Consider the following 26794-nt stretch of genomic DNA (forward strand, 5'->3'; position numbering starts at 1 on the left):
TCCAATTTAGAAATGGTAAAGCCAAGACTTGGTTTTGGTTGGCATCCCACTTTACAGGAAACAAAGGCTGCGCTGGCAACCTGTCCAAGAGTAGGTTCAGTTAATTACTAATTTATAAGAGAAAATCACAAAAAAAGACCATAAAATTTTAAAAATTGCAGATAAGGATCTATTTATAAAAATTGTTACCAAAACTAATATTATTATTAGCAAAACTCATAATAATATTATTACGGGTTCTTGTTTGTAATTTTTTAAATTTTACAGTTTTTGGTGTGATTTTCTCTAATTATAAACTACTCATGTAATGTATATAAAAATATAATATAATCTTTTCTAATTTAATAATTTAATTATATTTTTGTTCACTGGGCTTGTACCCCAATACATTATGTCATTATCCATAACTCACCAATTATGAGGCTTATTATCTTATAAATTATCAATCATTTATCCAGATAATATTACCAAGAAAACCTGGAAGAAAAAAATAATAATTGGGAAAGCATGCTGGCACAGCCTGTTCCTCTGATCAACTCCACCGCGTATCATCATGATCATTTCAACGATTTTTGTTTTTTGGGATTATATTATACTATCTTCTTTTTTTAATATAAAAATTAATTTGAGTTTTAATTTAATCCTAAATATAATATTTCAATTTTTTTATATTTATTTATTTTCAATATAATTCTTATAATAGTTGTGAATGTTAAATGTTTCATCAAATGATGATTTTAGCTAATACACATTATTAGTAAAAATATTTTAAGAAAAATGATACCAGTTTATTAAAAATAACTAATTTAACTAATTTTTTAATCTTTTCAAATTAATTAATTAGGTATTATATTAAGGATCAGAGGTAGTACCACCCTAATTTTAAAAGACAAATTGTATTTAAATAAAAAAAAACCCATATGTATCAAATGATTTACAAGATAATACTTAGATTAAGTTTTTTACATACGTCAAGTTCTACAATTACAGTGCTGCGCAAAACATGCTATTCCATTTTTATTAATGGCAATAGTTATGCAATACAGTACAGCAGAGACCGAACTTGCAGAGGCATTTTCGTCTCTAGCCCAGATTTTTAAGCAGTAACCTATCATTTGCAAGTGATCAGAAAAAGAATACTAATGCGGGAGTGTTTCGGGTAACCCAAAAATATCTCTGAAGAGTATTTTTCTGAAAATAAAAATAAATTTTTTTATATATTTATTTCGTATACAGTAAAAATATCTTTAAAACTACGGTTTTACTTCATCCCAAACACTCCTTACAACTTGCATGTAATTCCAGGTTGGATACTCTACAATCATTGAATGAACAAATGGGATGCAATGAGAGAGAGATAGAAAGGAAATTTTTTTTTTTTTTACCTGAAAAGAGAGGAAGGTGAATTAAGCAGCGCAACCATTCTCTAGAGATTTAGCTTCTAGTTTTTTAAGTATTGGTGGATAAATGACTATTTTACCTTTAAAAAAAAAACTACCACCAGTCTTTAATATAAAATTCATTTAAATTTTATTTTGATCCTAGATATAATATCTCAATCTATTTTGTCTCTCATATTTATATTTTTTTTCTAATATAGCCTTTCTAATAATAATAGTTCTAACCAGTATCACTGTGTTCCTCATTATAAGTCACTGGTATCCCAAACCCGCAAACCAAGAAGTATATTAAATTAACAAGTTTTTTCCACATTTACCCTTATTAAAAGTTGAGAGAAAAAGGAGGAGGAAGGGGACGGATTGTACAGGAAATGAAAAGTTGAGAGAGAGATGGAGAGTTAAAAGGAGAGGAACGTGTTTCGAGGAGTTATTATTTAGACTTAAATTAATTAATTTTTTATTAAATTAATAGGGTAAAATTAGAAAAATATCATTAATTATACTACAAGTGATTTATGTTTTGAAATAAACTTTTGAGGTACAAGTGACCTATAATAAACAAGAGAGTGGTACACTAAATTAGCAAGGATAATTAAAAAAAACAACACCTATTTATTACAAATAACTAACTTAATTTATTTTTTTAATTTTTTTAAATTAATCAACTAACTATTATATTTATCACTGAAGGTAATAATAACTTTGCTGACATAAAGAACAACAATTTAAGGAGTGACAGCTATTTTCTTGAAGTTCAACGTCTATGATTTTAAGCGCTGGTGGATTAATGACTACCTCACTTAAAAGTGCAGGAGTAATTGATCCGCCAACATTTAAAAACCCAGAAACTAAATTTCAATACAACATTTTCCACCGCTTAAGTTGTTGTCGTCATTTCGTATAACTAAAGTTGTTTTTTTCTTAAGTAGTTATTGATCCACTACCACTTAAAAATTCTAGAAGTTGAATTTTAAGAGAGTGGTTGTTGCTGTTTAAGTTATTACTACCTCCGGTACTTAATATAAGATCTCATTTAATTTTTATGTTGATACTAAATATAAAACCCTAATCTACATTATCTCTTATATTTATGTATTTTTTTCTAAAATTGTCCTTCTAATAATGGTCGTTCTAGCTAATATAGTTTATTAGCAAGGATATTTTAGAAAATACAGTATTTATTTATTAAGGAAAGTTAGGCAGAAGGACCTAAAAAAATTAGTATTTATTAAGAGGGATTTTAAAAATTGTAATTAATTTGAAAGACCAAAAATTAAAATAAAATTTTACAATTACCAAATTATCCCTTATCAAATCCTTACATTATTTCCAACACCTTCCTATCTCAATTTGACGATTAGTTATCAAATCTCTCTCTCTCTATGTATCTCTTTTTTATGCACCCAAAGTTTCTATTAATAGCAGTTGTCTCTTTGTAAATTCACAACAAGGAAGACAAATTAAAAGAAATCAACCAGTAAACTATTTATTGGATGGTTCGTATATTCTTAACATTATTTTTCCTCCTTTAATTTATTTGTACTAAATATTTTTCTTATTTTCTCGTGGCCTCTATCGTATTATTCAATCCGTGAACTATTCATATGTATATGTTTCACATCCAATTTTATTACAATATATTGCATGCAAATCCGGATGAAAACGAACTGATAGTGATGATAAGATAGGTAGTTGATCTGCTCACAACATTTTGTGCAATTATATATCCAGGTTCAAGTTGAGTTTCAAGGTGATGGAGACAATGTAGGAGATAAGGTCTTGGATAGCTAAGTAGCTTCAATGATTGACATCACTCATAGGATATATACTTTGCTAAAGTGAACTTTTAACTTTTTAATGCTTTCTTTGTTGCTTGATTTACTTGATATTAACCATATATTTTTGAAACCTATACTCATTGAGCATCAGTTTGATGTCATAATATTTGGTTTAACTTTCTTTAGTAATGCAATTATATTGTTCAAATTTCCTTATTAAGTTAATGAGGAGTTGTAATTACTTAAATTTTAATTTGTTAGTATCCTGGTTTGCTAATATTTGATTAAAAACATCCAATATAAAGACTTTTTGAATGAATATAAAAGTATATATTTGTACCTTCATTCAATCCCAACTATACATACATATGAATACAGTCATGCTACCTATACAAAGCCTCTTAGATGAATATAAATATAGTTCTTTCTGTTAACCAAAATATGAAAATTAGGTAAATACTGTCGCTTTGTAACCCGAGCTTCACTAATAATTTTTCCAACCTCATCAGAATGAGGGGCAAAATCACAGTCACGCAAGCTGAATTTTTCCAACCTCATCGGAATGATAGGCTAGTAGATGTAGATATGAATGAATGAAAAATAGGACTCTATTTTTTTGTTAATTGCTGTATCCAATTTTTAATTTTAATAGATAAATTTATATTTCAATTGATAACTAATAATCAAATATTGAGATGGGTGTTGGAGATAATATAAGAATTTGGCTCGGGATAATTTTGTAGTTGTAAATTCATATTTTAATTTTTGGTCCTTCAAATTAATTACGATTTTTAAGATCCCTCTTAATAAATACTAATTTGTTTAGGTCCTTCTTCTCAATTTTTCCTATTTATTATAAATAACTAACTTAACTTATTTTCTTAATCTCTTCAAATTAGTCAACTAGATCTTATAATTAGGACCGAAGGTAATACTATTATTTTACATAACTAAAATTATTATTTCTTAAAATGAAGGAGTCCTAGATCTTTCAAAACTCAAAATCCTAGAAGTTGAATTTCGAGGAAGTAACTGTTATTACTTGAAATCATTTCACATGACTAAAGTTATTAATCATAAAAGTAAACTATTATTTTCATATATATTAAAAATTAATCATTATCTTATATAATATTTTGCATTACCTCTGATTTTTAATATAAGAACTAATTGACTAATTTGAGTAGATTAAAAAATTAGTTAAATTAGTTATTTGTAATAAATAGGTGTTGTTTTTCTTAAAATATTACTGCTAATCAAGTGTATTGATTAGAATTACTATTATTACAAAGACTATTTTTTAAAAAATAAATAAATATGAGAGATAAAATAGATTAAGATCTTATATTTAAGATCAAAATAAAAATTAAATGAGTTTTTATATTAAATAACGGAGGTAATATTATGTTACTAAGAAGTGTTGGTCGTCTGCTGATTTTTTGGGAACCAAAAGGTGATGTGATCACATCCCATCTTAGCCACCGAGTTTCGAGCTATGGTGGTGATTTAGGAATGGAGGGAGATTTTTTTTTTTTTTTTTTAAATGACAGCAATTAGGTCATTTCACAAAAGAACTTAATTCCAAAATAGTCCCCAGGACTTCATAGGAATTAAGCTATTTTGAAGGGCCATTTTTGGATTCCCACATATTGGTACTCTTTCTCCAAGTGCACCCTCATTATGAAGTCATAAACTTCCCAGTTCACAATCATGTTCGGAGAAGCCTATGAATCAGATGAGTCTGCTGGACGAAAATTGAGTCAGATGAATCAGATTTGTTAAATCATAAGCACAATGTTCTTTCTCATTACATAGACTTATTATCAAACAACTCCAGACATCTTATATTCCTTCTTCCTCTTGTGCTTTGTATCCGACGCTATATATATTATCTGGTAGGGAACACAGGTTTATGATGAGCCAGAAACAACTTTAGATTCACCAACTTTAACCTCATCACCAATGATACCTTCTTGACTGTTCAATCGGCTGGTAAATTCTAAGCCATAAACATGTCCCATTTTCACCCGTTTGGTCTCCAGGTATCTCTTATTATCCTTTGTGATCAGAGTTAATAGTGGGATCCTACCAGAAACTTCCAAACCGTAACCCTTTAATCCACTATATTTTGCTGGATTGTTTGTCATCAGCTTCATGGATTTAACACCCAAGTCCCTCAGTATCTGCAAGCACAATATCAGCATTTCTGTCAAATACTTTATCTCTACCAGTGTGACTATCAACTGCTAATACTATTTGAACTGAAAATGTATTATCATTATTATTAGTCAACAATATTTGGCACCTCCACCAAAAGTAAAAGAGCAATGAGTTTCAGGTTCAATTAAAACATGTGTAGATGTTTTTCTCAACTCAAACTAGCTCTTCCATATTAGCATGTTATAATTTCAATGAAGACCCTCAGATTTTAATGCAGTTCAGACATGAGCTTTAAGGTCAAACTGTTATGGAACAAGAAAGGCTAGAATTTTATATGTTGCCCCAGATAATAAGTTACCAGTATGCAACCCCAATCATTGGAAGAACTATGTCAAGTGAGAGGCTGAATGAGTATAATATAATGTCAAATAGTGAAGCAATTGCCAATCACTTTAATGACTTTATAGCCTAGTGGCATGAGAGCTCTCCCATAAGTGGAAGATTGCAGGTTTGACCTTATTTGTAACTTCAAATTGTTAATGTTTGCCCCTTACCCCCCCCCCCCCCCAAAAAGAAAAAGAAAAAGAAAATACTGAAGCAGTTATGTTAAGTACCTGTGCTCCAATGCCATACTCCCTTGAGTCAACAGGCAAACCTAACTCCTCATTGGCTTCAACAGTATCGCGTCCATCGTCCTGTAGGCTATAAGCGCGAAGCTTATGGCCTAATCCAATGCCTCTTCCTTCATGCCCTCGTAGATATACAAGGACACCCCTCCCAGCGGCCTCAATATGTTTCATGGCATGTGCAAGCTGATTTCCACAGTCACATCTGGCAGATGCAAATATGTCTCCCGTGAGACATTCTGAATGTACCCTCACAAGAACATCTTGTCCGTCTCCAATATCACCCTGTTAAATAATAAGAACAGTTAAAACTCAAATTCCATTAAATGTTTACTGCTGAATAATGGAGAAATCAAATGTCAAAAACTTGGACATAATTGTTTGAAGAGCTTGGGTGGCGAATTGTAATAGCTCAAATTGATTTCTTTTAGCCAGGTAGACCAGAATTGCAAAAATCAAATTTAGGTGAGTCTGTATTGTTGAACATATCAAAATCACTCTTTGCAGGAGCATGTAACACTGTCATACAGCCATCTAATCCAGTTAAACCGAAATAGAAGCATGGCCACACCTTAACCATTGCGATATGCTCAATCCCATCTAAAAGCGATCTGTAACAGTATGCTGCAAATGGACCCCACATCGTAGGAATTCGTGCAACAGACACAAGTTCCACCAATTTATCTCTCTTCCTTCTATACCTGCAAAGATATCATGTGTTAATATATTCACTGCATAACTAAATAAGCAACAAAAGAACCCAGAAAGTTGAAACCTTTGCCTGCAAGCTAAAATAAAGAACAAAAGAAATAGAAGGCAACTTGACCCGACAAAACATAAGCAATGGTATACTAAAAAATAGAACGAGTAAAGAAGAAAGCAACCACATAGAAGGTTTATAATAAAGATGACTGAAAAGAAATTAGCTTAGTTAAGCAATGGTATCCTGAAAAATAGGTAATACCCAAGGATTCATTGCTGATTATGTAGCAAGGCATTAGTCAGAAAATTAAAGCAGCAGATAACATAGAATTTAGCTTATGATATGTAAACACATACCTTATTAAGTCAGCAATGGAAACAATTTTCAAATTCTCGCGCTCAGCAAACTGCCGAAGCTTTGGCAATCTAGCCATGGACCCATCTTCATCTACAACTTCACAAAGAACCCCAACAGGATCCAAACCAGCAAGTACCGCTAGATCAACAGAAGCTTCTGTGTGTCCAGCTCTTTTCAAGACCCCTCCTTCCCTGTATTGTAGAGGGAAAATATGGCCTGGACGATTGAAATCACCTGGTTTTGAATCTCTCGATGCAAGAGCCAAAACTGTTGTTGCTCTATCATGAGCTGAAACCCCAGTGGTGGTACCATGCTTAGCATCCTACAAAATTAGCGCAAATCATTAAATCCTGCTGCAACATAACAGGTGATGAAATTTCTGTCATCCTTATTGTCTAGATGTGATTATAATACATACTGACAAATGTCTGTTATGCACTTGGAACTAAAATTCATGATGTCTAACGAGCTTACAATTAGATGCAAAATGCAAATAATAGTAGATGAAACAATTGTGAATTGTCATGATAAAGTTCAATTCTCATCGGGTGGAGAAATGTTATCAATGCATGACCCTGATGAGAGACATATGCATGATTAATACCAATTGTACAGATGCCTGTAAACAAATAACATACCACCGTCACAGTGAATGCCGTGCACATTTTCTCTTCATTATGCTTATTGTTCACCATCAAAGGTAGTTGTAACCTATCCAGATCTTCCTCTTTCATGCTTACACAAACTATCCCAGTTCCATGCTTCACAATAAAAGCCATAGCCTCAGGTGTTGCCAATTGTGCAGCCATAATCAAGTCCCCTTCATTTTCTCTGTCCTCATCATCTACAACCAATACCATCTGCACAAAAGCAAAACTTTTAACATCATTGACCTCCACAGCCATAATAAAAGCGAGAGACTGAGACAGAGTGAGAAAAAATAATCAACCTTTCCCTCGCGAATGTCTTCTATTGCCTCAGGAATGGAAGCAAATCCTTTTGTTGGCCTATCCAAATCAAATTCATCATTGTCAACGGGAAAGCCATTGGTTGTTACCACTTTGTCTGCTACCAGTGCTCCAAATGCTATTTCATCAGGTTGTACCTCAAGTCCAACTGATTCATGGCCATTTGAATAAGAAAGAAGATCACCTTCTCCAGAGATCAATGTTGCTTTAGGAATACTAACACCATTGTCACTTGGAGAAAATTTAGAATTCAGATTTGCGAAAGGTAAATCGGATCTGTGTCCATTTACAAAATATGAATTCACACTGTGCAATCTATTAAACAATTTGGACTGCTTACATGCCCTGCATAGAACAGAAGATCGCAAGTTTTAATTGGTAGTGATGATATCCAAACATTAACCAACATGTGATAGAGCAACGGAAAAAATGAGCCGAAAGTCACAAAATTATGGACACAAGGGCATGATGAGCAGCTGTTCAAACTACATAAACCAGCCCACACAGCCAGTGCAAGGTTCAGTAAATTCAAGGGCTAGGAGAAAAAGTTAAAACTTCGTAAGACATAGCTTTACATTTTTCTCCTATCACAGAGTATGGAATACTACAGGCAAAGAATGGTGGCCCAGAAACTGAGAAAAATCACAACAAAAGAAGAACACAAGACCAAACTACCTAGTTCTTACTTTTGGTATCCCACTTCCTCTCTCCTCACCCACGCCTTTTGAGTATCCCTCCCTTATATCATTGGAACTTCAAAAGCTTTTCACTTCAAATTATTCAAATCTTCAACCAAATCCAAGCAATAAGTCATCCAATTACACTGGTGAATAACTCATCGCATAGTATATGACATCCGCAACAACTGAAAATTATCGTAAAATCTTAATTTTTCAACGCAATACGTAAGGAATTTTCAGATGCCAATTAATTATGGAGTCTGGACGTATAGTTTCCACTTCCAGAATTCAATAATGCCAGCGATCAAATGCAAATTCAGCCTCGAGTTGTTAACAGGTTGAAGTCAACTAATCTGTGCAGTTACATTGTTAAGTGTCCTTTCAAGTGGAGACCAAATATGAGCTCCTGGGCATAAATTATGAGCTCGAGATTAAGATTAAATTTAAACGCAACAAGTTGGGTAGAGAAGCTTTCTGTTCCAGCATTTGGTATCCTAAACTTAAACCTCAAAAGGGGGAGGGGGTGTAATAAATTCTCTATTCAACATCATGCTACCAATCATGCATTCACTATCAATTTTCTGGCACTGAAATTTGTTCCCTCGACATCAAGTTATATATTTTCTTTTTGAAACAGAAAAAACGCATACCAGATAAAGAATCATTCAATACAAGTAAGATCTCACGCATATTGTGGATCACGGAAATCAAAACGGTTTCCAATAATTGATCGCAGAATTGAAAATATATCACGCTAAGACGTAAATGAAGATTTCAGATAAACGAAGTTGACACGGAATCCAGAAACATTCTAAGACTACTCAAACAAGCAATTACCAGAGAACCAATCCATGATACGCCAAACCCAACTGGCTAAAAGGAGAAAGAAGGAAACTTGAAAACGGAAGAGAAAATATACCGTGGGCATGAGAGAGCAGACGTTGGAGAATAAGAGAGATTAAAAGAAGCCATTGATGTTTGGAGAAGATTACAGCTGCAATTGCAGTCTTCCTATTATAGCGATTTCCTGGTTGTATACGTGTGTGTGTATATATATGTTTGAACACCGAAGAAAGAAGAAAATGAAGCAACATGGAGGAAGCAGCCAGGAACAGAGGCATGGTCTGCAGCGCGCGGTTGACAATATTATAATACCCCACCTGGTCGTGTACGTGAGAGAATTTATCATGATTCTGGAAACTAACTTGTCCCAAACGTACGTCAAAAAAAAAAAATGTCCCAAACTTTTAATATTATTTTTCTTTTTTTTACCAGCAATATTATTTTTCATTTTGCCCCCTCTCTTTCTACCAAAAAAAAAAAGGATGTTTATGAAAAATACGTTTTCTTTTTTAATAATTTTTTATTTACTTAATTGGGTTATTTGTATCGGAAAAATGTACAAGCAAGAACCAAACTTTTCAATAATTTTTATCATTTTGTCTAATAATAATATGATGTGCTGGTCCCAAAAAAAAAAAGGATGATGTGTGCCTTACTCAAGGTTTGGTACGTCACACATGGAGGCAGACTTCTTGTTGGATAATAATGACCGGGGACTGTATTAAAATATCAATAATTTCTATTTTAAATATAAAAGTTACATAATGAATTTATAAATTTTTTAAAAATTATCTAAGTTAATTATGTGTAATAAATATATATTTATTTCTCCACAATACTCTCTTTAACTACTATCCTATTAATGGAAAACTTGACTTGGGAAAATTTATAAATCTGGAAGACAAAATGAATTAAAATTTTATATTTAAAATCAAAATAAACCCTATCTGACTTTTATATTTAGGACTAAGAATGTGCTACCTCCTGTTCTTACTATAAGAGTTTGAAAACTAATTTAGAAATATTAAAAAAATTAGTTAAATTAGTTATTTATAATAAATAGATGTTATATTTCTTAAAATACTGTTATTAATTATGTATATTGGAATAACTCTTGATGGAAGTTCCTTAATATACGCAATCACCAAAGAGATTACTTCAGAGAAAAATAGATAAATACTAAAGATAAAATAGATGAGAGTCATATATTTAGAACCAAATTTAATCTCCAACTAACTCTTATATTAAAGACCGGAGTTAGCATCAAATAAAATATGGACAATAAAAATATAAATATAAAAAAATTAGTTGTATATTTGAAAAAGTAGTTGTAAATTTGATAAATTTGAAAAATTAAAATAATAATTCTTTTGTTAAGATAGCAGGATTTATGTTAGAAAGCTTATTGCATTTTTCGTAGTGGCTTAGAGAGAAAGAAAGAGGGCTTGGAAAACAATCAAGGGAAACTTGAGAAAATTTCTCTAATTAAAATTTTTATTGGTAAGAAACACATAAATCAGAATACTAATATTTTTTAATGTATAAAATTTATAAAGTACCAATAATTTCTTTATATAAAAATTTACCAATAAAATTTAAAATGGGGGACTTTTCCCCAATTTTTCTAAAAAAAAAAAACATTAAAGGCTAGTATTTTGAAACAATGAAGGCATGATGTATGGCAAAACATTGTATTTTGAGATATAAAACTAAAAGCAACAAGGGAAGGATGAGGAAGGATAAAAGAAGCCATTTATGGCGGCTGCGTGCAGCTTCCCTAGAATGGTCTTCCTCAAATGATTTCTTGTTTCTTCTCTCTCGTATATAAAATAATGAAGTAACATGCATGGTGGGAGCAGCCACCAATTTTAAAATTTAAAACGCCATAGCCATGGCCTGCAGGGAGCAGTTCACAATAATTTTCATAATTTTGATAAATATAAAAGGAACTCTAATTTGCATGTCTCTATAAGTTCATCTAATATTTTTAATAAGATTCTCGTAGCTTTTTTTTTTTAAAAAAATAGAGTTTTATTTAATTTTAATCAGATTCTTATAATATTTTTTTTTTCTTCTTATAATTCCTTATATTTTTACCTGATTAAAAGTCAATAGGTACATCATTAAAAATAAAGATGAAATTATAAAGACTTGCAGTTTAATTTTTTCAAATATATGCTCAAAAATATAGGAAAAGGCCAGGGTTTGCATTTGATTGATACGATCTCAATCCATTTTATTTATTATATTTGTTGTTTTTTAAAACTAATTTACTTAATTTATAAATTATTATCTCCGGTTCTTAATATAAGAACTATTTGATTAATTTGAATAGATTAAGAAAATTTGTAAGCTTAGTTATTTGTAATAAATATATGTTGTCTTCTCTAAAATACCTTTGCTAATCATGTGTCTTAGCTAGAATTACTATTTGATGCACATTTAATATGTGAAACTACTCTAATGATTATTTTGAAAATAAATAAATAAATATGAGAGACAAAATGAATTAGAATCTTATATTTAGAATCAAATTGAAAATCAAATTAGCTTTTATATTAAGGACCGGAAGTAGTAATCTTATCACAGTTATTATAATTAATTAATTAATTTAAATTTTTTAATCTATTCAAATTATTCGAATTAATTAAATAAAATCACATATTAAGAGCTGGGACGAGCCTGTAATAAGAGGATGACATGGGCCCTCACGTTGGAAGCAAAATTTACACTACGTAGGGTGAACGCTAACGAATAATAAAATATTCCACAACGGTGAGTGCGAAAGAAATAAAGCAATATTAAAATACGCCTCCGGTCTTTAATTTTTTTTTGGGCCAAATTCTGGTTTTTAATATAAGAACTAATTATTAAATTAATTTTGGTCTTAAATATAAGACTTATTTTTTATATTTATCAATTTTTTCTAAATTACTTTTTTGGATACTCCCTCAGCCATAATCAAGTAGAAGAGGGAGGAAGAATATTAAGAAAAATGATTATAGTATTTTAGGACAAACATATCATATTTCTTATAATTAACTAACTTACCTAACTTTCTTAATCTAATCAAATTAGTTAAATAAATCTTATATTAAAGATCAGGGGAATATAATTTATTCCATTATCACATTTAAATAAGGAAAAAAGAAACTCCAAAAACTTGTTTGTTAATGAGGCTATGATGACAGCCAAAGATGATTATGACTTTATTGGCATCCAATTAATCAATCACGAATGTTGAGTCTTTATTTAATATATAGCTTCTTTTTTAAAAGCATGTATCATTTTACAAATTTTGAATTTTCTTAAAAATTCATTACAAGTTAATTGTTTACTATTAAAAATCAAATTATCATAAATTCACTCTTTTTCTTTATTAACTAAAAATATTTTAGTTCAATACTGTGATTCTTTTTTTCTTTTTGACCAAAAGTTCAATACTGTAATTCAAGTTATTTAATGTTCTTTTAAAAAAATATATGTGATTTTTTAACGACTTCATATTTCATAATACAATATGTTTTGGACAAAATAATAATTCATTAACAACCTTATTTCATTAGTTAAGTGTGAGACTTCGTGTTAACTGAATGAAATTTTTAAAAATGTATGCTTTTTCTACTAAAAAAGAAGGTTGTTAATTGTAAATAATAAGATTTATTGATTTTTCCAATTTGTTTTAAAAATATTTTATAAATCTTAACGAAGGCGGTTACATATCTTTGTATTTCATATTGACTATAACAAAAACAATTTTTACATAGGCAAAAAAAAAAATTGAATAGCATCATATTTTTTGTCAATAAAGAAATATTACTCATAATTTTTTTGACCAAGAATATTACTCATAATTTGATGTATTCTTGTAATCTAAAAATTAATAAGATGCAGAACAATAAAAATAAAAAAATTCATGTTTTTCTCTTGGATCTTTCCCTCCAAATTCACCTTCAACCAGTAGCACAACACTTAAAGAATTCCAAAGAGATTTCATCATGAATGCTGTCAGATTTTCACTATATAGGACACAAGTCTTTCTACCAACAGAAGCTTCGCAAGACTCTTATAACAAAGACTCGCACCAAAAAAAAAATTCTCAAATTTAAAATTGACAAGCATTAATTATCATGCAACATACCAACCCCAACAAATGCTGATATCCGTAAGGCGTAAGCGCGGGTGACGTTGATTGGTCTTGCTGCAATTCTAAGTTGGGGCATCATTTGGTTGACCAAAGACTAAGTACGCCCCACGCCCCCACCACAATTCCACATATTCATTTCCTTTGACCTCAATTTTCTCGGCGGGCGCAGTTTGATGGCCAAAAAAAAAAAAAACGGAAACAATACGGCCCTAGTGTCGTTTTCCCTCCCTGCTTTTTTATAAACAATTTTAAACTCTATTATACAGATTAAAAATTTAGATAAAAAAATTTTAAAAATTAGGGAAAATTAGTTAATTGGTCCTTCAACTTTTGGCTCAATTGTAACTCAGTCCTTCAAGTTTAACTTGTCACAACTCGATCCCTAAAATTTATTATGTTTAACAGTTGCACCCTTGCCGTTAGTTATCAAACTGAACGCTGTTAGCAAAGTTAACAGAGTTAGTCTCCTCCTCTTCTTTCTTACCTTGGCTTGAAGACTTTGAAGAATGGGTCCCAATTTTGAGAATGATTTTCCCAGAAAAATGAAGGAGCTGATTAAGGGAAAACAGAAATGATCATGAGGAAGAGAAGGGAACTAACTCTATTAACTTTGTTAATAGCGTTCAATTTGATAACTAACGACAAGAGTGCAATTGTTAAACATAATAAACTTTAGAGACTAAGTTGTGACGAGTTAAACTTGAAGGACTGAGTTACAATTAAGTTAAAAGTTAGAGAACTAATTAACTAATTTTCCGTAAAAATTAAAATACCTTTATTTATGAAAGAAAGAGTATGTGTATGGAGAGAGATGATGATTTGAAAAATAAAATGATAGATATATTAGGTATTAAAATAAGTAATTAATTGGGACAAAATAGAAAATTTGCTACAAAAACTTAATATAACTTTTAAATGTTGCTTATATTTAGGGATAAGAGAGGGACGATAATTGTTTCTTATAAAAAAGAACAGAGGGAGTACTTAATACAAATGTTAACTAAATATTTGATTTAAGTTAAGAAATTTTCATGAAAGGATAATTTTAATAGAGATGATTATTGATAAAGATATTTTAAAGAAGATTATATTTATTTATTACTAATAATTAATTTAACTAATTTTCTTAATATTCATAAATTATTCATCTAATCTTTACATTAAACACAAGATGTGTAGTCTTGTAGCCAACCTTAACACCAAACACAATTTTAATGAGTAATTGTGTCAAAAGAAGTCATGTACCAGTGTTTCTAAGATGTAAGTTTATGCTAGTAATAAGGTTAAGGAGAAGAGTCTTTGAAACTAACGGTCGGAGATGACCATAAGAACCTTTATGACGTTTTGTTTATTCATTAGTCACATTGAATTGCCATAAACCGCCATCAATATGAAAAGTTAGAAATCGCATATTTAATTGTGATTAAGTCATTTTTAATCACCATTATGGATCATCAATGGTGATATGTTCTCTATCTATATAAAAACAATGCATATGGTGTGTGGACGGTGTGCACCAAGGTTAGAGGGCACTGAGCTCTTGGAGTTTCTGGGTTCTCTTCCATGCTGATTTACATTTATATTGTTTTGTCACCTCACTTTTCGCAATAACTTGAATTTTAGGAAGTGCCACATCTTACTTTAAAGGGTTCCGAAGTATTATCTCCGGTTCTAAAAAATATCCCTATTAATTATAAAGTATTTCCACTTAAATATAGTTTTAATGCATATAATTAAATTATTGAAAGAAATCAATACATATTTATTACAAATAACTAACTCAACTAATTTTTTTAATCTCATTAAATTAGTTATCTAACTCTTAGATTAAGAATAGCTTAACAATAGTCAATAGTGTTCTCAAGCAAACAACACAAACTATATTTTTATTGTGTGTTTTTGTAGGTGCTCTTAATGTAAGATTGCAGGTTCCAACTCATAGCATAAAGTTATGATATATGTGCGAGTTATGACGAAAAAATCAACTATAATAAAAAAAAAATATAAAACGCATATAATGCATAATAGAAATATTATTATAATATCCTAATATTTTAATTTTTTTAAAAAAAGAAAGATAAAATAATAATATTTTAATACCAAAAAAAGGGAGCAACTTTCCGCATTTCCGTTGAAAAATTGACTTGTGGAAAGTTGATGCATGGAAAATTGAGACGTGAAAAAAATAAAGGCATTTGGATCAGAAAGAAGACTTTAGGGGGAGGAATGAAGACTTTGGGGGAAAGAGAATTAAATGCAGGAAGAAAATTTGTGCTGGGTGGTTGAAAGATGGGAGATAAAAAGGAGAGGAGACGCAAAAGACGAAGTGTATGCAAAGAGAAAGAGAGAAAACGAGAAAGAGAGAGAACAAGAATCAGAGAAAGAGAGAATGAGAGAGGAGCAGAGAAGATTAAGCATTTTGAAGGGTAATACAAGCTTTGAGGATCATCTAGGTACACAAATATAGTTCTCTTCATCAAACTTTCTTTATGAATATTTCTTATATATTTTAGGTTCCCTAATGGCAGTATTTTTTTTAATACATTCCCTAATGGCAGTATTACTATAGTGTTTAAAGAAAATTTTGAGACTTATATATGATATAAATATAGAGTTTTGGTAAAAGATAATCACGGAAATTTAGAGGTAAACGAGTTATTAATTTTAATTGGTTAGATTTGTCTATTTGTTGGTTTTTAGTGCTTAAATTGATTTTTCTAGTTGAAAAATGTGTTATATATGATTTATATCAAATTTTATCGATTAAAATTAAGTTGAATAATTTATTTGAGGTGTTTAACATATTATTAAGATTTTAATCGGTTTAGTTTTATTTATTAGGTGACTAGAGGTTTTTAAAATAATTATTTTAGCTAAAAAGTTTATTATTGATGAAAATATATATGATAGTTATATCATTAAAGTTTTGATTAGATTATTTATTTATAAATATTTGAAATATTATTGAATTTTTGATAGTTTGATTTTTAGGTTTAAACTTAAATGGAGATTTTTAGAATTTAGAACATAATAATTTTATATTTAGAAATTTAAATAATATATAGAAGCTTAATTAATTAATTAATTAGCTTATATTAATATGTGGTTATATATATTGTGTAGATTAATTATTGGTTGAGTAAAGAATTGACCTTGTGGTAATCTTTTTTATTGCTTTGGCGAGAGGTAACCACTTTCCAATTATTATATGTGGTAATATGTTGTTTGTGAGTATTTTGCTATTTTAGAATAGTATTTGTTATTTGGAATTCGAGTAAATATATTATAACTTTTGAGCTATAAAAATTGTCTTGTGAGATTTTTGGAATTGTGATGGGGAAGTTTGAAAAGATATATGATTTATATCTTATGGATTATACTGAGAAAAGATTGAGATATTTTTGTTATATTGTGAATGATTGGTTGTTATTTGAATTTTGGATTGAGTTCTATCCTACCACGTGGTAAAGCCGCCATTAGTGTATATTGGTTGGCTTCTTTCTTCGTCCCCCATAGTGAGGATAGGCCTTTGTGGCTTCTTATTAGTCCCTCAAAGTAAGGGATAGGTCTATATGTCTGATTGATCCCCCATAATGAGGGATAAACTTATGTGGCTTGTGTATCAGCCCCCATAGTGAGGGTTTAGATGATTGAAATTATATTTCAATGGATATATTTATATTTCTCGAGAATTATTAACTGTCCCACTTGACATCTCACGAACACGTGTTAGTATATATGATGAGTTGGAAAGTGGGTTACTGAGGCATTTGTCTCACCCTGTTGTTTTTACTATCTTCAGGTGATAGTTTAAGTGGCGGCCCATCAGATAAGGCTCCGGAGGCATAGCGTGCTGTTATAACTTGTATAGCCTTTCGACTTTTGTTTTATGTGCTGATTTGTTATATATTACCATATAAGGCCCATATACTCTAATGCTGTAAACTAATACTTTTAATTATTACTATCTGATATGGGGGTCGTTGGAAGGCCAAAGATGTTTAAGACTTTGCGTATTAGGCTTTTTTGATAGTGTTGACTTATGACTAATAGGCTCCATGACTTATATTAAAATGATTTATCAGTTTGTATGTTTGAAAGTATAAGTTTGGTTTGAGCTAATAGTTGAATGATATTTCTGGACTTTGGAAGTCCAAGGCCCAAGTTAACAAGCGATATTGTTTGCAATATAATTTTATTTCTTTTAACCATGACAGCGATTTTAAAATTTTAAGGCTTTTTCTTTTTTATCATGGTTAATCATCCAAATAAATTGTTGGATTTAATTTAAAATGGTTTTAAGAAAACGATTGTCACAAATCATATCAGATTACATTTTGAATTGTGATTAACTCATGATGATTAAGGGTAAAATTTTTTTCATATGATATTTTATTAATTAAAAAATATAGATTCCGATAAAGACTCGGATCAGTTATGCCGTTGGAGTACTTGCTTGTCTCCAATATAATAATGTCAAATTGACAAATCATCCATTTGGAGTATCTCATAAATTATATTTCGATTAAACATAATCTGATTTATTTTCTTTTTTCTTTTTGTTTTTTGCCTACATAATCTGATTTATTTTCGAATGCAAAAATAAGTGTGCAATAAAGACCAATCATTATAGTTTTACTCAATTTTTAATGCAGTTTTTTTATTGAGTCCCCAAAGTTTCTTCTATTATAACCGTTAATCTTTTGGGTCAAATTTTGTTAGTTTCAGAATGAGCGAGTGATGACTAGATTATGACTCAGCATTCAGCATGCATTAAACCTGCCATGATATATTTTTTGACCAAAAAAAAATCAGAAGGTTTCGTATTGTTGTGGAGAAGTAAAAGGAAGTAATAAAAAGAAAAAAAACCATAAGGACCTAATTAAAAACTGAGTAAAATTATAAGGATTGGGGGATTAATTTTCCTTTTTATAATAAAAAATTGTAAATAATTGCTTTTTCTTTTTCTGTAATCTGCATGGTTATATTTTTCATGTTGATCAATTTGGATTTGATGTAAAATCAAAGTTTCAAATTGATTTGATAATGTCTTACTCAAACAAATTATGTTATATCATTTAAAAAAATATTTTAGTTAGGATTCGACCCCCTTTTTTATATGGAAAATATAACTCACATAAAAATAAACCTTTCTTTATAAAAAGTAAATAAAAAAATTAAGCCTACTGTTAGTGTACAACGGACAAATTTGGGTTGAGTCATAAAAATTCGTAGCTTGTCTTCCACCCAAAAAAAAGAGTAAAAAAATAAATAAATATGTCTTTTGCAATTCATTAGGGTCTCAATTTGAGTTTTTATTTCGTAAGTAATTAATTTTCACTGGCTGATTCCCACTTTCGTCAAAGTTTCTATTTCACTTGTGAGATTTTCCAAAAACTATGAAATTATTATAGTTAATTTCGACAAACAGCATATAATGCCTTTTGGTTGTGCAGAAAAAATGTATCTACATTACGTGTTATTTATTATTCATTTACATGTATTATTTCTTAACTCCCTAGAGTGAAAATCTCAAGATTCATGTGTTTGACAAAGTTTCTATTTCACCTGTGAGACTGCTTCTCTGAATGTTTAAGTGGATCTATTTAAAAATTAGATTCCGGGAAATGAGATAAAAATTTATAATTCATGATTTTAATTATTAATTTCTTTTTATAAAAAATGATGAACATAACTACATAAGTTATCAGGATTAGCAATCAAGAATCAATATCATCCAAAACAATCTTATTTGGGAAAAAATCATGTGAATTATAATTAATAATTTTTCTCAAACTTGAAAATAAATTTTAGAAAATTTTATAAGAATTAATCGGACACTTTCACAAATTTGTTAAAGTTTTACTTTTATGCATGACTAAATATATTTTTCTTCATGTGATGTTGGAAAAAAGTAGTTAAATTTTCATCGTACAATGCATCTCTCTTTTTGATTTTTAGATATTGTTTGTTGGCTTTTCCTTGAGGTAAAATGAAATGTGATAGACGAAACATTTGGAAGCACTTCTTAGCAGAGGTAAAGATTCACAAGTTATTTATTTCTTTAAAATTCCGAATTTATTACTTGCATAACCTAAATTTATTAGTCAATTTTTGAGCTTGAGAATAAATTTATGGAAACTGAAATCCAGTCACATGAGTGAAGATTTGATATCCATTTTTTATTATAGACATGACACTGCTAATGAAGAGATAAAATTTAAAACTGAGATTATTTAAAACTCAATGATTCGTTTGAAGTGATATTTTGCTGCTTGGGAATATTCTCATACCTAACAAAACCTTGGAGAAAAAGGAAGATCAAAGCAGTTTCAAATCTTCAATTTAGGATTTGTACTAAAATAATTATCCGTATATTATTGGACTGTATGCACTGAAGCAATGATAACATAAAAGAATGGCCAATTGAAACAATTTTAAAAAGGAAAAAGATATTACTTACATTGAAATGGAAATTCAATACAAACCCAAAAATTTCCACCACAAAGAGCCAACAACTCCCCAGATGATAGCATTAAAAACAGCCATAATGAACCCGATTTTGATTATATCAGGGAGGTCTATATAACCAGCTGTCAAAAAACAAACTATATTATCATCAGATACCAGGATTTTTTTTTTCTTATAAAAAGATCAGTTATATAGAATGGAAAAAATTGTACGACTAAAGTTGGCATGTTAGAGTCAAGGGAATGGAGAATTAATAAAACATCAGTTTTATGGTTGCAGGTTGTTAACAGAATCAACACAGAGTAAGGGGAAGATGGGCTCCTAGAAGATTCAAATTTTGGCAGCTGATTAAAACCAGTACTTTTGCTTTTTGACCAAAAAAGGGTTTTTTTTTTTTTTAATTTTTTTTACAGGAGTCAAATGACACACTCACAGATATTCAGCAGACAAGCCCCACACACACAAGCACATGTTTAAACCTGTGACCTCCCTCTAGAAAGAGGGGTATGGTGCCCACTAGATCTAAGGGTTTTCGGCAAAGTTGGTTTTCTTTCAGGTGGCTAGGTCACTCCATACAACATTTCAGTGAATCTTTCGGTTAACCCCCACCCTCCCTGAACCCGTCCTCTCTCTCTCTCTCTCTCTGTGTCTGTGTGTGTGGTGTACACGTCACTAACCAACTGCCCATTTCCTCTTTGTATGCCGAGCTCTTTTGCTTATCCTCCTTTATGGGCCATGGCCCAATAAGTATGCGTCCAAGAGGTTATAACTCAATTACCCAGCAAACATAAGCTAAAGAGTAGAATAGCTGAAAGGAACACTTAACAAACAAGGATTGAAGGGAGGGCCATACCTCCATAATATACAGCAGCCTGACCGCTACTATAATGTGTTATTGAACCAAAAAGACTAGCAACATATCCCAGAGCAAGCGCTGCCAGCACAGCAGGAACACCAGCTGCCCGGTTCATAGCGAGAAATGCGGAGTAAAACGCCAAAATATGACCGGTCTGACTTGCGAAAATGTAGTGGATGAAAAAATAAGATGCCAGAAGAACAAACAGTGAAGCAGGCCAGCTCAGAGAGAAAGACTGAAGAGAGTTGGCCACACAAGTAGACACCCAACCCACAATGCCAAGTTTCGTCAACTGGCCAGTCATCCCCACTAGAACAGCAAACCAAGAAAGGGTATCCCATGCTGATTTTTCATTCAAGCAATCATTCCAATCAAGGACTCCCAGTACAAGGAGTACTGATAAGCCAATCATTGCAGCTACAGCACTTGGTATACTGAGAGTCTCTCTGCAGGATTAAGAAATATCGATCGCATAGAATTCCATTGCAAGAACTTTCATTATAAGAGAACGATTACGTGCGCATGCAACATGTTTCACATTACTAGAAACATGAATACAGGGATTAGGTAATGTATAGGTAGACATCAAATGGTATACTGTCGAATACATTCTCATAAAATATGAAATCCATCTATTTGGGTTTAACAGTAGAATAGTAAAAATTATCATATTGATCATGCATATAAAGTATCATAACAAGAAAACTATTGATACGATGAATTGAAATAACAGATAAATTTTCAAATGATTTGAAATAAGATATCAGACATACCCAAATATCCACAAAGACACTGCAAGCAGCATTGTACCAATCATAATCCATTCATTTCGAGTGACAGGACCCACACTTTCCAGCTTGACTGCAGCCATGGCTGGCGCCTCTGGTGTGTCTTTCATTTGAGGTGGATAAAGTTTGTATAAAATCAATGGCGTGGCAAGAAGAGAAATCAATGCAGGTAAACTAGCCACTTTAAACCATGTAATCCATGGATCTGCAATTATCACACCAAGCTCCTCTGCTAATTTAAGACAGAGCAGGTTTTGAGCAGAAGCAGTTAGGAAAAGAGCACTAGAATGACCAGCAGACTGTCACAAGTGCACAAGTCACTTCATCATCAAATGATGGTCGATCTCAAATAAGAAGTAACACACATACAGCAAAGACTCCTACAACATCAGCGTTTACAATGACCGGTGCCAAAAGCTCATAATTACAATAGCCATATTAACTGCAGAAATGCCATGCCACTTGGAAAGAAGATGCCATTTTAAAAGGGAAAAGAACACACATTTTGAAATAAGGTAAAGCAGACACCCAATCAATAATGTCCAAGAAATTTCTCATGTTGTCTCACAACAGCTAAATCAGAAAAGAAAAATGAAATTTATAGTCTGTTCTCAATTAATGATTAGCTGAATCACAGATTCCATCATCCTTTACTCAATAATACCCAGACGTTCTTCAGAATATAACTAATTAATAGTTGAAATTTTCTGTACAGATAATTGACATCCAAGTCCAACACTTACCATTCTTCCCATTCAATTTAAATTTCTTATGTTCCCTCTCTTTTCTTATGTCACATCTTCTAATTTCTAAAATATGTCTCCGGAAGCAAATTTTCCTTTAAACAGGCAAATCATAATGTACTGCGGGTTTATAGCCTTTAAGCCTGAGAGGCACATCAAAACCTACAGCACAAATAAGGAAGAGGCTTATACTTATCGCATAATGCATAAGAGTAGTTAGCTTTCAGATGGCATCAGCTGGGCACAATAGCAAAAGTATATCCCTTCTCATGATCTGAGTTAGCCTAAAGGTATTTTCGAAATGGAGAAAATTCCATGAGAGATTTTTGAGAAGTTTATCTTGTGGTCCTTAGGATTTTAGGCAATTTCAAAATGATAGAATATACGCAGAAAAAATACTTTGGAATTCAATCTCTGCATAAACAACTGCAGAAGGACAGCTCATGGTTTCAGTTCCGTCATGGAAAAGGCTAGACAGTAGTAAATTACCAGGCTGAAAATACTCCCTCCAGTCCTATATATGAGTTTCAAATAACCAAATCACACTTAACGAACTAGCAATTAAAGGTAGTTAGAAATAATAAATAAGTCAGAAATGTAATTTTTTTCCAAATTTGCCCTTATTTATTAAAAGAGTAAATGAGAGAGGCAACCAATGAAAAAAATGATGAAAGAGAATATATCGAGGTAATATAAATGAGAGAGAGGGGAGTACTAAATACAGTCAATTAAAGGAAAAATAGGAAAAAGTAATAAATGCTTAGACAAATTCAAGAATGAAACTTGTATTTTACACCAGACCCCTCCAAAAAGTGAAGTTTATGTATAGAAATGGAGGGAGTATAAGTTCTCAATCTGTTTATTAGCAAAGATAACTGACTGAGAAAAAGCTTATAATCACATAAAGCATTGTCAATAGGCCGCACGTTTCAACCAAACTGCATATACCACTTAAGGTTTGGTATGCCTAATGTATTTCAAAATTAAGTCAACTTTGTATCGTTAGGAAGCAAAGCTTTATATTACAGTCCACAGCTGCCATTGCTATACTTCTCCACATGTGCCGGCAATGATTGCCACTGCGGCTTAGAACCATTTCAAACGAACACTTTTCGTCATCGTCAAGCATCATTTCCATACTTGTTCGTATTAATCAAGCATGAAAGTTAATTAAATAGGACGGAAAAAGAAAACCAACATGAAATTGCGTCAGGATAAGATAAGATCCCAGCTTTCTGGAAGTAGGATCATTGGGTTCACTCCCAGCTGAGAGCGACAGTGACTTGATAATCGGCAAGAAGACGCCACCGGCCCTCGCGGTGGTGCTGGGCAACGCCGGTGCAATAAACACTTCGCTAAAAGTCAAACCATAAGACAGCCCCAGAGTACTCTTTCCCAACCACTTCACGAAGTAAGCTGCAATCCTATCACCCAACCCAGTTTTCACAAACCCACGAGCGAAGAAAAAGGAAATCACAATCAACCAAATAATCTCGTGAGTGAACGCGTTAAAAGCCGCGGAAAAACTCAGTGTTTTTGTCACAATGGACGTTGTTAAACCTATAAAAGCCCAAGCACCCACTGGCAACGGACTGAGAATAAGACCCGCAATAGTCGAGAGAAAAATCGAGAGCAATTGCCACGCTTGAGGGGTAACTTCAACGGGCTTAGGAACTAAGAAGCGAACGATGAGACCAATAGAAATGGAGATCAAAAAGGGCAAAGGTTTGGCACCTTGACCAGCAGGGGGTGAGGATGATGGTGATGCCGGAGAAGATGACGACGAAGAAGCTTGAATTGGGTGATTTGCAATGCGAAGTTCAGCGAGAGGATTTAAGGTGGAAGAAGTTTTGGAGGGAAAGAAGGCGAAAGGATAAACAGTTGATCTGAGAGATGGGATTGAAGGGGAATTTGGAGGTCGCGGAACAGAACGATGACGGAGGAAGGAAGTGGGAGGGGAAGAACGAGAGAACGAGGTTGAGGGCGAGTGAAGTGGCAGAAGTGCTAAGCTATCCATTGGAGAGCAGCGGGAAGCCCAGCGAGAGACAAGGAAAGAGGATTGGCAAATTTGAAATATAAATTCAATTTCAATTTAATCTAAAAAATGTGATATTTTAATATTAAAATTTTCTAAATAATCTAGCATTGATAATTTTTAGTTGCGTTGGCCTTATTGTCCAATTTTGATATGACACACATATTTTAAAGTTGCTTTAGGGTCTGTTTGTTTGAGGAGAGGGAAGGGGAGGGAGGGGAGGGAGGGGTAGGGGAGGAGGGGAGGAGGTTTTATCTTCACCTGTTTGGTTTGATTAAAAAGGAGGGGAGGGGAGGGTATTTAATGATCCCTTGTTTGGTTCAAGGAGGGGAGGGAAGGGATAGTAATAATCAATTTACCATTTTACCCTTACATATTAGTTTATGTTTTTTATTGATTATATATAAATTAATTTACATCTTAATTTAAATTATAATTTAATAAAAATTCAGTCTTATCATGTTAATATGTGTATTAAAAAATTGGTATAGTAATTTTTTATTCTAATTAATATAATAATATATTTAAAATAATCAAATTAACAAATTTTATATGCTCTAAGAAAAATGAAATTTTATTTTCTTTAGGCTATCTTTTTTTCCAGCTTTAAAATATATTTAATAAAAATATATTTATAAAAAACAATTAATTTGATATATTATAATTTTTTATTTAAATAATTTTTTATTGTTAAATAATTTTATAATATATTTTTAATTATAATAATGTATATATTTTTTATTTTTTACTTAGGATAATATTTTTTATTTGAAATAAAATATTATAATAATATATTTTATGGGTAGAGTGGAATATTAAAAAACCATAAGGGCATAATGGTCCAAAATTTTGACTCCCCTCCAAAAACCCCCAATTTGAAGGGGAGCCAAAATGGGGGAGGGGAGGGGACATTTTAGCTCCCCTGTCCCCTCCCCTCCAAAATTTTTAACCAAATAAGGGGAGGGGCTCCCCTCCCCTCCCCTCCCGTCCACCAAACACACCCTTAAACTTTGGCTCAATCAAAATTTAATTCTTAAATCTTGACTGGATACAAATAGGTATATTAAATCCAAATGTAATAAAAATATATTTTGTAAAATATTAAATTTAAATTACTCAAATTTTAATTTAAATAGGAAAATATGAGAGAAGCCATAGGTTGCACAGAGTAAAAGAGGGAGACATTACTACTAGAAAGTTGACGTAGAAGTTATTTTAAGGCCTACACTACAATGTTCTTGGGTGGTATCAATTTGCTGGTGGCAGCCATATTAATTAGATATGGCCTGCTCTCTGTTCAAGCCATAAACACGCAACTTTAGTTTTATGCATTCATTTATCTTTCTAGGAGGAGTGACTTCGATGATTTTTCTTACCTTCACGCTTAAATATGGCAAGCGATATGAATAACTCATGTATAATTCTCTACCCACACCCATAACTAATATTCAAGATTCATATGAAAAGATTTAGCTAATGCATGTTTTGCAGGTCAACAATCTTTTCTTTTCCATTCTGTTTTCTTTTTTTTTTTTCTTTTTAAATGTCAGTGCTGAAAGTTAATTCCTTTTTATATATGCGATTTTCCCTTTTTTCACTTCTTTTTTCTTTTTTTCTTTTCTTTCATTTTTTTCGTGTTTTGACATGTGATATACCTAGCTGTTGCTATTTATTCATTTGAAAATAAGCTGTGAGATACACAAAACAAACTGATCGTAGCAAAGTGGAATCCTCACAAATATAAGGATCTCCATTCAATCAAACCACGATATCTGAAGAATGTATCCCTCTAGGTAAACCGAGAGTCAAGTTTATAAGGAAGACAAGCAGTTAATACTTGATGAAAGATGGCATATTGATAAGATCTTATCCAAGCTTTGCGCAACTGAAACCTGTGAGGGATCTTAGAATTCTTCTCGAAATATCTAAAAATAAAGTAACATTGTGGGGCAAAAGACCTGGTCATCCATTGAAGTCTTCATAGCGCTTGAGGGAAAATGGACATTCTCGTAGGAATGTGACAAAATTAGGTCTGGTGTACCTGAAATGATGAGAGAAAACAATTACCCAAAAAAAAAAAAAAACTGGTGTTTAAATCCCAAAATGTCTGATGTTATCATGACAATACTAGTTATCTTTATGTTTGCTTGATATCATTACTGGAAGACGGCAAATTACTACCCCCACTCTGTCTCACCATATAATTAGCAAGGAAGATAACCATGGTAGAACTATAAGC

The 26794-nt window shown here is 31.5% G+C and overlaps 2 protein-coding genes across 2 annotated transcripts; both read right to left on the bottom strand.

The window, feature by feature from the left end:
- Positions 1 to 4952: 4952 nt before the first annotated feature.
- LOC114712721 (bifunctional riboflavin biosynthesis protein RIBA 1, chloroplastic-like) lies at positions 4953 to 8192 on the bottom strand (the record flags this gene model as incomplete). The annotated part of the gene is made up of 6 exons (XM_028897269.1): positions 4953 to 5361; positions 5953 to 6249; positions 6536 to 6665; positions 7024 to 7346; positions 7663 to 7884; positions 7974 to 8192. Coding segments are annotated over 6 exons (1464 nt in total), but the record flags the coding sequence as incomplete, so codon positions are not given.
- Positions 8193 to 19990: 11798 nt separating this feature from the next.
- On the bottom strand, positions 19991 to 24540 carry LOC114712801 (dicarboxylate transporter 2.1, chloroplastic). Its single transcript, XM_028897342.1, has 4 exons — positions 23719 to 24540; positions 21763 to 22076; positions 20987 to 21435; positions 19991 to 20255 (listed from the first exon to the last, which is right to left on the bottom strand). Exons 1-4 carry the CDS (start codon positions 24535 to 24537, stop codon positions 20140 to 20142), a joined length of 1698 nt encoding a protein of 565 aa, XP_028753175.1. The 5' UTR covers positions 24538 to 24540; the 3' UTR covers positions 19991 to 20139.
- Between the last annotated feature and the right edge of the window lie 2254 nt (positions 24541 to 26794).

This window comes from Neltuma alba, unplaced genomic scaffold (assembly GCF_004799145.2).
Source record: "Neltuma alba isolate B1F8T4 unplaced genomic scaffold, ASM479914v2 tig00011396_pilon, whole genome shotgun sequence".
In the NCBI taxonomy this organism is placed as follows: Eukaryota; Viridiplantae; Streptophyta; class Magnoliopsida; order Fabales; family Fabaceae; genus Neltuma; species Neltuma alba.